The following is a 12,123-nucleotide window of genomic DNA, read 5'->3' on the forward strand; positions in this document are numbered from 1 at the left end:
AGACTCAGCAAGCTGCTCACAGTCACCAATCATCTGTCTGTGACACTTCCTGTGGAAATGCCCCCATTCTCAAACAGCCCACCCAACTTTAGCTGTTGGAAATGCAAAAGCAGGGGGTTGAGGTCCCAAAATAGATCAAACAAGTGAAGATATCATTGAGAACTTGAACTGAAAATCACTGGACATGGGATACCTGCATTTCATCTATTTGAATTAAACATGGGCGAACACAACTTGAAATATTGCACAGAAGGCATTACACCAGCAATAGGTTGTCAAAGTTCTCTCCTTTCACTAATCCAACTTGAAAAAAACGAGTTGTAGTCGTAGTGTTGTAGTGAAGAACAAATCAATCACGACCAAGAAAGTACAACAAGTCATTTGTTATTCTTTATTCAGTGTTCCCAAACATGGTAGATTCTGATTCACCACAGTTCTAAAAACAAATTATGATCAAAATTCAATCACTTGGTAGATATTTCTGACAATTCCGCATCATGATTTCATGACAAAGAAAAAGATTCAAGAAGATTCAGGTGCATTGTTGCCATACATCAGTGCAACAAGAGTGAATCCTAGCGGCGGCACTCCAAGAGGAGACCTGACTTGCTGGCGATCCAAAGTCTGCCCAGGTCGTAGGCGAGTCTGTCAACAGCGATGCACATGGGGAACTCGCGCCAAGAAGAGCCTCTCGGGTTACTATTTGTGATGCCCACTCTGTTGAAGAAAAAGATATAAAATGGTTGCTGATATTGTTTTATAGTAGAAATGACAAGGACCAGCACAATGAGGTTCAGATGCCAAGTCTTTGCTTACCTTTCACAGATGACACCATGCGGCATCAGTCCAAAAACTGATCCGTCCTGTCCCACTTTGATCGACTTAAAGGACCCAGGCACTTGCACCCATGATGTACTTCCACAGCCGGAGTTGATATTCTGAAATCAAACAAGACAAGAAACTCTGGTGACAAATGTAAAAAACCTGAAAGTTTTCAAAAAAAGACTGGCAACCTGATGACTGAATAGTTCCCACGTTATGATGTTGTGTATGTATTTGCATTGCTGTGGCGTCTACTTACCCACATGACATAGACCCGATTCGATGAGTCGACCGCCCAGCATCTATTCTGTCCGCAGCTGATTTCTTTCATGATATTTGTCTTCAAAACCCAGCTCACAGAGCCGACACCTTTGTAGTGCAAAGCTGAGCTGCCTCGAACACAGACGGTTCTGTTGTCACTGGCTCTGACTCCCATCAAAAAATCGTTCCCTCCAGCTGCCACCACTTTCAACTTCAAACCTGGAGACAAAGAAATAACACTTGTCTCAAACCTATTAAAGGAAGGTCATCATGAAAGTTCCTGATGAAAAATACCTGTGGCCTCCAGAAATTTGCTTCCCACCATTTTGAAGAGTTTGTTGCTGGAATCAGTGGCCCACAGCCCAGAACGTCCGATTGAAATGTGACGAAGGCGTTGGTAGCTCAGGAGGCTCCAGTGTGTACCAGTGAGTATCAGGGTTCGATATCTGTTGGTGGCAACCAACATTCCTTGTCCGGCATCAAACTGACCGAGGCCGTAATGCCTGGGAGCTTCCTCACACCTGAAGGCTACAAAGCAAAGACAAGGTTAGTCACAACATTTTCACTTCTCTTCTCCAGCGGTGTGTTCAGCTACCATGACTGGCAGCCAGGAAGCAAGACAGCAGCAAGAGAGCGATGGCAGTCTTCATGATGTGGCTGTTCTTCAGGTGGTGGTTGTCTTCAGGGAGGCTGATGTCAGGATCTCAAGAGGCTGCTGCTCTGCTGCTCTGCTGCTTGGTTGGTCTGGCTTTTATAGGCAGAAGAGGTGGGTCAGTCTACATTCCATGCAGGTTTGACAACTTGATTTCCAGTTAGTTGGCTGGAATTCAATGTTCATCAGGTATGAGGAAAGTCATTATTTAATGTGACATTGAAGAATGTAGTTGTAATTGTTGCCTGTGACTGAAGAGCAGCAGCTGGAGTGAAATGGAAGCTTCATCGGACGGTAGAGAGATTTGCCATGATGTGCGGGTCAGAGACTGTAGCGATGGCACAAGGACCAAGGACTGAGTTAGAAGTGTTGGAGATGAAGATGCTCCGGTTTTCATTGGAGCAACTCAGGAGGACAAGATTTGAAATGAGCATATCTCTACTGTAAATGAGAGGGACAGTTCATGTATGTCAGAGTCAGGGAGGACAGAGTGAGGTGGTTTGGACCAGACAGGGAACGAAAAATGTTAAACATGGAAATACCGGGCAAAAGAAAAAGAGGATGGCAGCTATTGAGGATGTGATAAAGCAGGACATGGAGAGACTCGGTGAGAACAGGGTGAATGCACAAGTCAGGTGGTGGTCAGAAACAACTGGATGCTCAAAGCTGTGGTTCATGCACATGCAAGACATGAAGGTGGAGGAGAGTGACCTGTCAGGAAATGCAAAAAGAAGAAAGAAAAATAGAATGTTATCAATCAAATCATTGTAGTTTGTGCAGCTGTCATCATACAAAAATGTTCTAATGGGTCGAAGCTGATGGAACTTGTTTGGTCTATATTTCCCATCATGGCAGACTATCATGGGTGTGTCATCCTGTCATGAAGTTGCTGTCAGAGAAGGGATATTTGCTTGAAACTTTTTTTCTCACTTCCTGTTTAAGGGGCCTCGTCCTCCTCTCCACAGTGTAAACAAGATGAAACATCACCGCAACATATGGAATGTGAGGATGTCGATCCATGATTCAGTCTAAAAAGAAATAAGCACAATCAACATGTTACTTCTATCCAATTCATTTGCCTTCAGATTCTCACACAAAATCAGTTGACAGATGAAAAGTGAGGGAGAGGACCATGTTTTTGCCTCTCCTCTGGACCCCGCCACAGAGTGGATTATTCAGTGGATTAGCTTTGCTTTGCAAGCGGCAGTCGAGTTCAGCAAACATCTCACAGACATGACCTGTGGTGTTACACCACAGATTCTCAGTCAAGGGGATTTTCTAACAGTTCATTTTGGATCTGATCTTCCATGTCCCCGTCAGAACCTGTGAATCCATCTGGGGAAGCGGGCTTCTTCTGTTTTGAGCATCTCTTTAGCAGCCCAGTGGTCACTCGCAAGTGAATTATCTCTGTAAAGTTCAGAACCTGTGTGGATAGTGCACAGTTTAATATGTGTCATTGTTTGCATCTTCCTGGAACAACTGGAACACGAGTTCATCTTGTGCCAAACTTCTAGAGTTGACACCCTTTAGAGGAAATGGATGGTTAATAAAGTGCCTTTGAGGTTTTGTTATTTTTGGCTGGGTCGCGAACAATTGGAGGACAGCATCAGGTGCACAGCATGAGGACATGTGAACTGGTGAAGTAAACGCCCGAGAACCTTCAAAAATCCCACTGAGGTTTAGAAGCTGGTTCACTGCTGTTGAGTTAAAATCGTCCTGTTTAAAATCTTTTCCTTTTGCCACGTCCATGTAATGGTGTGATTATAACTGGAGGAAGAGTTGTGCTGCTGCACGTGATGAACGAATCATGAAACAACATTGACACCTAGTGGTCATTTACAAACATCACTGATCGTTACATCCCTCTTTCTTTTCACAAATAAAATCATACAATATCACTTTAATATGGCAACATTTGAATCACCAGCCACAAAAAAGTTTCACATTTCCTGCCAACTGATGTCTGTCCTCAGAAGTCTGTGATGATTCCTTCTCAAAATCTCTCATTTCTGTCTTATCTTTTGAGCCTTAAATTTTTTCCTGATCTTTACGTCTCCATTGTTTTGCAACAGGTGGCAGAGTGATGTGCAGCTTGCCATTCATCAACAGTGCAGCAGGTGACAATCCACAATCTGATGGTGATGCTCTATAACTAAGATAGATAACCAAGATATGGATCAGATCCACTGTCTGCAGAGTTTTCAGCAGTTGTTTGAGAATGTGCCCACCTTTCTCAGCTTTTCCATTGGACTGTGCATACAACGGACTTCAAGTGATGTTGCTGAAATCCTTCTGCTCAGAGAACCTCAGCCACTCGTTCCTAGTGATGCAAGGGCCGTCATCAGTCACATCTGTGTTTGGAATTAAATAAAAATGATTTCACATGTGTCAGCACACAATTTGATGTGTTGGACAGAAGAGCCATGTCTGCAAAATCGGCAAAAATAATCTATGGCGACAAGACAATATTTTCCTTTAAAATGAAACATCCATCGCAACTTTTTTGCCGTTGCCAAACTACGGTTCTCTGCTCAGCTTGTTTCACATCCAGTGATTCGTGCTTCAATGTCTTTGTTCATTCCAGTCCAGAACACAGTGTCTCTTGCCCTTCTTTTGCCATTGACAATGCCTCGATGACCTTCATGAATCATGACATGAATCAAGGACATGTTGGACAGGTCCCAAGAACATGACCAGCCACACCACAGTACAAGCATAACCCCTGAGCTAACCTGAATTGCCGCACTTCAGGGGAGAGACGAGATCTGTTGACCTGCACGGGTCTCTCAGGTTCTGCTGAGAGACCAGGAGAAGAGCACTGCTGCTTCTTATGCCAAGAAAAAGTAATGACACCGATCTGAGTAGTAGTCACAGGAGGACAGCGAGGGTTCTTTAGACGTGCAGGACAGGTTCTCAGGAAGTGACCAACTGCACCACAATATAGACATAAGCCACGAGACAAACGGAGTTGACGTACATTTGGTGTTAGTCTCGTCCTCCCCACCTGCATGGGTTCAGGGAGATCTCCTGGAAGCTGAGGAACGGGAAGAACAGCAGGTTCACGGACATACAGTGGAGGTTCTGGTGGGGAGAGCGGGACTGGAAACACCATATGTGGAGTGGACCGTTTCATACTGTTGTCTGTACGGACAGAAAGTAAAATTAGTTCCTCAAGAGGAGGGAGAGTTGGTCCTGGATGACACTAGCCAAGCCATGACAGAAAGCAGACATGAGAGCAGGCTTGTTCCAGCCAGCTTCAGGTGTGCTGGTTCAGCTGCAGAGCCCGCTGTTGAAGCTGGTGTGGAGACGCCAGGACAACGATATTAAATTAATACATTTAATGGACAAGTTACAATAAACACAGACAACGAAGACAGGAACTGAAGGCGCCGGAGTCAAAACACGAACCGGGAAATACACAGAGGGACTGGGTAAAAATCTGCAACAAAAGAGAGGTGAATTAGATTAAACCTTCAAAAACAGGGAGAACTCAAACACGCTCGGATATAAACTCACGAGGTCCAAGCAACTAAAAGCGCTACGTGGAGAAGACTCAAACTCACACGAAGGGAAAAATCTACACAACAATCGATAAATGAAAAGTGGGTTTTGGAACACTCACACGCAGTCTGGAAGAATTGAGGAGATGAAAACAGAAGCGGAGCAAGAGGAGAAAGCGAAACTCAGGAAGCGGCTGAAGAGAAATTCAAGCGCACGCAGGAATCTAGAAAAAATCAGAACAACAAGGAGGAAGGTCAGTCTTGGGAGATTTACCGAATGACACAAAATGACCATCTAGCAGCCAGTAGCCTGGAGCTCGCCAGGTGATATCCACAGGAGTTGATGACGGGATGAGCTCCAGCTGCGCTGCCATTCAGCAGGATGAGACAAAGGAAAAGGAAACTACAGGGGGTTAACAAAATAAAAGCAGGCGGAACAGACAAAGAATAAGAGAGCACAGAGTGCTGAACGTGACAGTTAATGATGAAATATTGTACCTTGCTCCACTCCTTGCCTCCTGTAAGTTTCTCATCACTGCACTTGGGTCCCACTCCGCGTCTTGACACATAACAGACTATCTGGACGACAAGGCACTTGTGGTTCTTTATTCAGTGTTCCCATACATGGTACATTCTGATTCACCACAGTTCTAAACACAAATAATTATCAAAATTCAATCACTAGGTAGGAATTTGTTACAATTCCTCATCCTTACTATTGGGGTAATTATTTCATGAAAAAGAAAAAAAGAGGGCTGAAGATTAAGGCGCATTGTCGCCGTACATCAGTGAAACAAGAGTGAATCCTAACGGCGGCACTGCAAGGAGACCTGACTTGCTGGCGATCCAAAGCAGAACATTAAAAAGACAGGTGACAAGAAACACACGTGTGTCAAAGGTTCCTCCAACACATCGAATATGCTCACTTTATTACCGTGGGAATATAATGTAGTTGATTCCTAAGCGCCGCCTGTTAGCACTGACCTGTTGTCATGGTGACTGTGACTTTTTTTCTTATTTTGTCGGGTGAACTCATTTTGGAATTTATCGACAGCAGATCACACAGGAAACCCCTGTCTAAAATAAGATCATGGCCATTTCAGTGTGGAAAGCACCTTTGTGTTCAGGTAAACAATTATGTTGAATTGATGAGGCAACACCTTGAATTCCTCATAGAAGAGCACTTAAGAACAAATTAAAACAGAGACACTCCTCAAAGTGAAATCATTAAACATAATTAGGAGGAGCCTGATCTTTTGTCAAATAAGCGACTCTTCATTATTGACCGGATGGAATGAGGATATGACAGACTTTCATTTGAACTCCAGTTTTGTTCACTGAAAGCAGCGTCAATTCAGCAAGAAGAACGAGGATAAAAGACAAAGAGTTATACACAGAAATATACACCATAACTGACACTGAAGCCCAACATGAGTCATACCCCAGTCAAGGTCTCCTCCAGGTTGCTTTTTTTTCACCCAACCATTTGGTTTCATGAATGGCATCACCCAGAACAAAATAAGGTGATGTACAAGGGCCATCATTGTGGCTGAAGATATTTATGATCTGTTATTTTCATTTTAACAAATGGCATGTCCAAAATGATTCACCCAACAGCTTGTCTGCATCTCCACCAATATTTTGGCCCATTTGTCTTCAGTAATGGGCCTCACTCTCTGATCTACTGGTTGTTTTGCTGATATGTCTCTGCAGACAACCTTATGTTGCTGAGCATCTTCATGTCTTCTCTTCATGTCAAATGAAGACTACATCATGGTGGTCCGACCACTCAACCATTGTTTCACCAGAACATAAAAAAGAATATCGGAGGTCTTCCACATCTACATGAGCCATTACAAAGACCAAGTGAACTTTTGTGCGTCCTCCTCTGAATCCGTGGAGCCCAGTATTCAAAGCTGGCCTGTTACCTCGCATTGAAAGTTGTGGAGGAAATCAGAAATCAAACTGCTTTGACAGCCACGTTGACCTTTTTCAACTAAAGGTGCCACCCTTTGGATTGAGTAGAGGACCTGTCACTTCTGAAAGGCTTCTGAACGTTGTGTTGGCTGGCCTCATTTGCAATTCATGTGTCGTGTACCTCAGCGATATTTCACTTCCTTCACCTACTTTAACACATAATAGATCTGGGTGAGGTTTTGCCCAGACTCTGGTTCAGTCGTTTCCTCATGAAAACCAAGCTAATGTCATTTTGACTTGGATGGTAAAGGCAGGAAAGGATGCTTGTTTTATATCAGTCTATTGAACTGTGATTATAAAGTATTTACCAAAACTCTTGCAATGAGATTAGAGGAGGCCATACTGCACCTTCTGTCATACATGAACGTGCTTCGTACCTTGTTTTGTTGCTCTCTCTCACCCTGCTTATTTCACTTGGCTGTTGAACCACTTGCAGCCACTGTGAGGAAGTCGGACGAATCGAAGGGACAATACACAGCAAAATCAATGCCACGTTTTATAGATCTCCTACAATAATGTTGCCAATATTTCCGGGCATAAATGGAACTTGAACGTATTCTCATTCACATTGATGATATGGCCGAATCACTGAGTTGCAAGACGCGGCCTCCATTCACTCCCCAGTGGTGGACCGATGTGCCCTGCCGACCACCCCCCATGATTGTTCACTCACATTCATACAAGGCAAGGTAGGACAAGGACACCATGAGAGCAACTGGGATGGAGTGGGATTCAAAGTGCCAACTCTCCGATTCCAAGAACTTGATAAAAATGATCATGATTCCCAAATTAATTCATGTCAAATACTGCTTCCCTTCCAAGATATTTCTGATATATGTTTGATACATACATAATAGGGTTCATATGGAATAAGTCCAGCCCAAAATCCAAATGTTTTTTTTTCAAAAAATATCTTCTTCACCCATGGAAGGAGAGGTTTGGCTTCAGGAATGAGTCTCCCAAATTGGCCTGGATAGTACTGGGAGTCAAATTAACATTTGCTTGAAACATTTACCACCCAATATGGGTCACAATGAAACTCTGTAGCTATTCATCAATTGCACCAGTTTCTCTGCTTTGTTACTTGAGAACCCTAGCATCACATATTCTGATAAAACTTGGAGCCAACTTAAAAAACATTCTTCTGAATTCTTCCGTTTGTAGCTCCAGCACAGGACTTATCCATAGAAGGTGCTCCTCACTGCTGGTGCTCACTGGACTGATGGTGAGGAGACTCAGCAAGCTGCTCACAGTCACCAATCATCTGTCTGTGACACTTCCTGTGGAAATGCCCCCATTCTCAAACAGCCCACCCAACTTTAGCTGTTGGAAATGCAAAAGCAGGGGGTTGAGGTCCCAAAATAGATCAAACAAGTGAAGATATCATTGAGAACTTGAACTGAAAATCACTGGACATGGGATACCTGCATTTCATCTATTTGAATTAAACATGGGCGAACACAACTTGAAATATTGCACAGAAGGCATTACACCAGCAATAGGTTGTCAAAGTTCTCTCCTTTCACTAATCCAACTTGAAAAAAATGAGTTGTAGTCAAGAACACATCGATCAAGACCAAGAAAGTACAACAAGTCATTTGTTATTCTTTATTCAGTGTTCCCAAACATGGTAGATTCTGATTCACCACAGTTCTAAAAACAAATTATGATCAAAATTCAATCACTTGGTAGATATTTCTGACAATTCCGCATCATGATTTCATGACAAAGAAAAAGATTCAAGAAGATTCAGGTGCATTGTTGCCATACATCAGTGCAACAAGAGTGAATCCTAGCGGCGGCACTCCAAGAGGAGACCTGACTTGCTGGCGATCCAAAGTCTGCCCAGGTCGTAGGCGAGTCTGTCAACAGTGATGCACATGGGGAACTCGCGCCAAGTAGAGCCTCTCGGATTACTATTTGTGATGCCCACTCTGTTGAAGAAAAAGATATAAAATGGTTGCTGATATTGTTTCATAGTAGAAATGACAAGGACCAGCACAATGAGGTTCAGATGCCAAGTCTTTGCTTACCTTTCACAGATGACACCATGCGGCATCAGTCCAAAAACTGATCCGTCCTGTCCCACTTTGATCGACTTAAAGGACCCAGGCACTTGCACCCATGATGTACTTCCACAGCCGGAGTTGATATTCTGAAATCAAACAAGACGGGAAACTCTGGTGACAAATGTAAAAAACCTGAAAGTTTTCAAAAAAAGACTGGCAACCTGATGACTGAATAGTTCCCACGTTATGATGTTGTGTATGTATTTGCATTGCTGTGGCGTCTACTTACCCACATGACATAGACCCGATTCGATGAGTCGACCGCCCAGCACCTATTCTGTCCGCAGCTGATTTCTTTCATGATATTTGTCTTCAAAACCCAGCTCACAGAGCCGACACCTTTGTAGTGCAAAGCTGAGCTGCCTCGAACACAGACGGTTCTGTTGTCACTGGCTCTGACTCCCATCAAAAAATCGTCCCCTCCAGCTGCCACCACTTTCAACTTCAAACCTGGAGACAAAGAAATAACACTTGTCTCACACCTATTAAAGGAAGGTCATCATGAAAGTTCCTGATGAAAAATACCTGTGGCCTCCAGAAATTTGCCTCCCACCATTTTGAAGAGTTTGTTGCTGGAATCAGTGGCCCACAGACCAGAACGTCCGACTGAAATGTGACGAAGGCGTTGGCTGCTCAGGAATTTCCAGCGTGTACCAGTGAGCATCAGGGTTCGATATCTGTTGGTGGCAACCAACATTCCTTGTCCGGCATCAAACTGACCGAGGCCGTAATACCTGGGAGCTTCCTCACACCTGAAGGCTGCAAAGCAAAGACAAGGTTAGTCACAACATTTTCACTTCTCTTCTCCAGCGGTGTGTTCAGCTACCATGACTGGCAGCCAGGAAGCAAGACAGCAGCAAGAGAGCGATGGCAGTCTTCATGATGTGGCTGTTCTTCAGGTGGTGGTTGTCTTCAGGGAGGCTGATGTCAGGATCTCAAGAGGCTGCTGCTCTGCTGCTCTGCTGCTTGGTTGGTCTGGCTTTTATAGGCAGAAGAGGTGGGTCGATCTACATTCCATGCAGGTTTGACAACTTGATTTCCAGTTAGTTGGCTGGAATTCAATGTTCATCACGTGTGAGGAAAGTCATCATCTAATGTGACATTGAACAATGTAGTTGTTATTGTTGCCTGTGACAGAAGAGCAGCAGCTGGAGTGAAATGGAAGCTTCATCGGACGGTAGAGAGATTTGCCATGATGTGCGGGTCATGGACTGTAGCGATGGCACAAGGACCAAGGACTGAGTTAGAAGTGTTGGAGATGAAGATGCTACGGTTTTCATTGGAGCTACTCAGGAGGACAAGATTTGAAATGAGCATATCTCTACTGTAAATGAGAGGGACAGTTCATGTATGGAAGTTTAGAGTCAGAGTTAGGGAGGATATAATGAGGTGATTTGAACCAGACAGGTAACGAAAAATGTTAAACATGGAAATACCGGGCAAAAGAAAAAGAGGATGGCAGCTATTGAGGATGTGATAAAGCAGGACATGGAGAGACTCGGTGAGAACAGGGTGAACGCACAAGTCAGGTGGTGGTCAGAAACAACTGAATGCTCAAAGCTGTGGTTCATGTACATGCAAGACATGAAGGTGGAGGAGAGTGACCTGACAGGAAATGCAAAAAGAAGAAAGAAAAATAGAATGTTATCAATCACATCACTGTAGTTTGTGCAGCTGTCAAATACAATGCAAAAATGTTCTAATGGGTCGAAGCTGATGGAACTTGTTTAGTCAATATTTCCCATCATGGCAGACTATCATGGGTGTGTCATCCTGTCATGAAGTTGCTGTCAGAGAAGGGATATTTGCTTGAAACCTTTGCTCTGTTTTTGCTCCACCAAAAAACAAGATTTTTTCTATTTTCTAATAATTCATTCTGGATCAGTAGCTTCCATGTCCCTGTCAGAACCTGTGAATCCATCTCATATCTTGAGCTGGAACGTCATGTTGTCCAGCAAGGACACATATATTTACTTAGGGAGGGAGACAACCTCAAGACAGAAACACAGCCTTCCTCATATCAGCGTTTCAGTCAGGAGCAACTGTGATGTCCTGTGGTTTCAAGGTCAAACAAGACGACACACTAGAACCCCTGAGAGGTGCATCATTTTATTGGCCTGGTGGAAGGTCTCATTGTCCTGGCAGCCTGCCACAGTACTGTAAGTATTTGTTATACTTCAACTATTATGAGCATTAGTTATGACTACGACAGTACGTTGCTGTATTACGAATTATCCTTATTATGACTGTGTTATTATGATGAGGACAATAACTTTGATTCCAGTGTGTTTCATTGCTGCTAAAATGAAGTTCCGAAAAAAAAAGTGCTCCATCACAACGAAGCCGAGTCAACAGTGATCTGCAATTCGCAACAGACATGAGGGTGTGCAGGGAAGTGGGCTTCTTCTGCTTTGAGCATCTCTATCGCAGCCCAGTGGTCACCTGCAAGTGAATTACCTCTGTAAAGTTCAGAACTTGTGCCGACTCTGACTTTCAACTGTGTCATTGTTTGCATCTTACTGGAAGAGCACACTTTATCTTGTGCCAAAGTTAACACCCTTTTTCAGGAAATGGATGCTTAATAAAGCCATTGGGGCTGGATCAGGTGCACAATTACGTGTGATTGAAATGACCTGAGAGACGCCGCATTAAAGTAAAGGTTTGGTTCCCCATATTTCCTTACCACCTCGCCCAGGACAGAATGAGGACATGTGAACGCCCGGTTTAGACGCTGGTTCACTGTTTAACCATGAGGACAAAGCCACACTGCTGTTGAGTTAAAGCCTTCGTGTTTAAAATCTTTTCCTCCTGCGACATCCATGTAATGGTGTGATTATAACCA

The 12,123-nt window shown here is 43.7% G+C and overlaps 2 protein-coding genes across 5 annotated transcripts; both read right to left on the bottom strand.

Annotated features, from left to right (window-relative positions):
• Positions 1-395: 395 nt before the first annotated feature.
• LOC128756924 (fish-egg lectin-like) lies at positions 396-4,950 on the bottom strand. Of its 4 annotated transcripts, none has more exons than XM_053861777.1 (8): positions 4,740-4,950; positions 3,964-4,086; positions 2,666-2,763; positions 1,679-1,831; positions 1,378-1,611; positions 1,082-1,302; positions 817-938; positions 396-717 (listed from the first exon to the last, which is right to left on the bottom strand). In XM_053861777.1, the coding sequence occupies exons 4-8, from the start codon at positions 1,731-1,733 to the stop codon at positions 576-578; spliced, it is 774 nt and encodes a 257-aa protein (XP_053717752.1). In that variant the 5' UTR covers positions 1,734-1,831; positions 2,666-2,763; positions 3,964-4,086; positions 4,740-4,950; the 3' UTR covers positions 396-575. The 4 variants fall into 4 exon arrangements, with proteins under 4 accessions (XP_053717752.1, XP_053717751.1, XP_053717750.1 ...); XM_053861776.1 differs by having other exon boundaries at positions 4,713-4,950; XM_053861775.1 differs by having other exon boundaries at positions 4,468-4,950.
• A 3,874-nt stretch (positions 4,951-8,824) lies between these two features.
• On the bottom strand, positions 8,825-10,338 carry LOC128756923 (fish-egg lectin-like). Its single transcript, XM_053861774.1, has 5 exons — positions 10,108-10,338; positions 9,807-10,040; positions 9,511-9,731; positions 9,246-9,367; positions 8,825-9,146 (listed from the first exon to the last, which is right to left on the bottom strand). Exons 1-5 carry the CDS (start codon positions 10,160-10,162, stop codon positions 9,005-9,007), a joined length of 774 nt encoding a protein of 257 aa, XP_053717749.1. The 5' UTR covers positions 10,163-10,338; the 3' UTR covers positions 8,825-9,004.
• Between the last annotated feature and the right edge of the window lie 1,785 nt (positions 10,339-12,123).

The sequence above is a fragment of the Synchiropus splendidus genome, chromosome 4 (genome assembly GCF_027744825.2).
Source record: "Synchiropus splendidus isolate RoL2022-P1 chromosome 4, RoL_Sspl_1.0, whole genome shotgun sequence".
NCBI lineage: Eukaryota > Metazoa > Chordata > Actinopteri > Syngnathiformes > Callionymidae > Synchiropus > Synchiropus splendidus.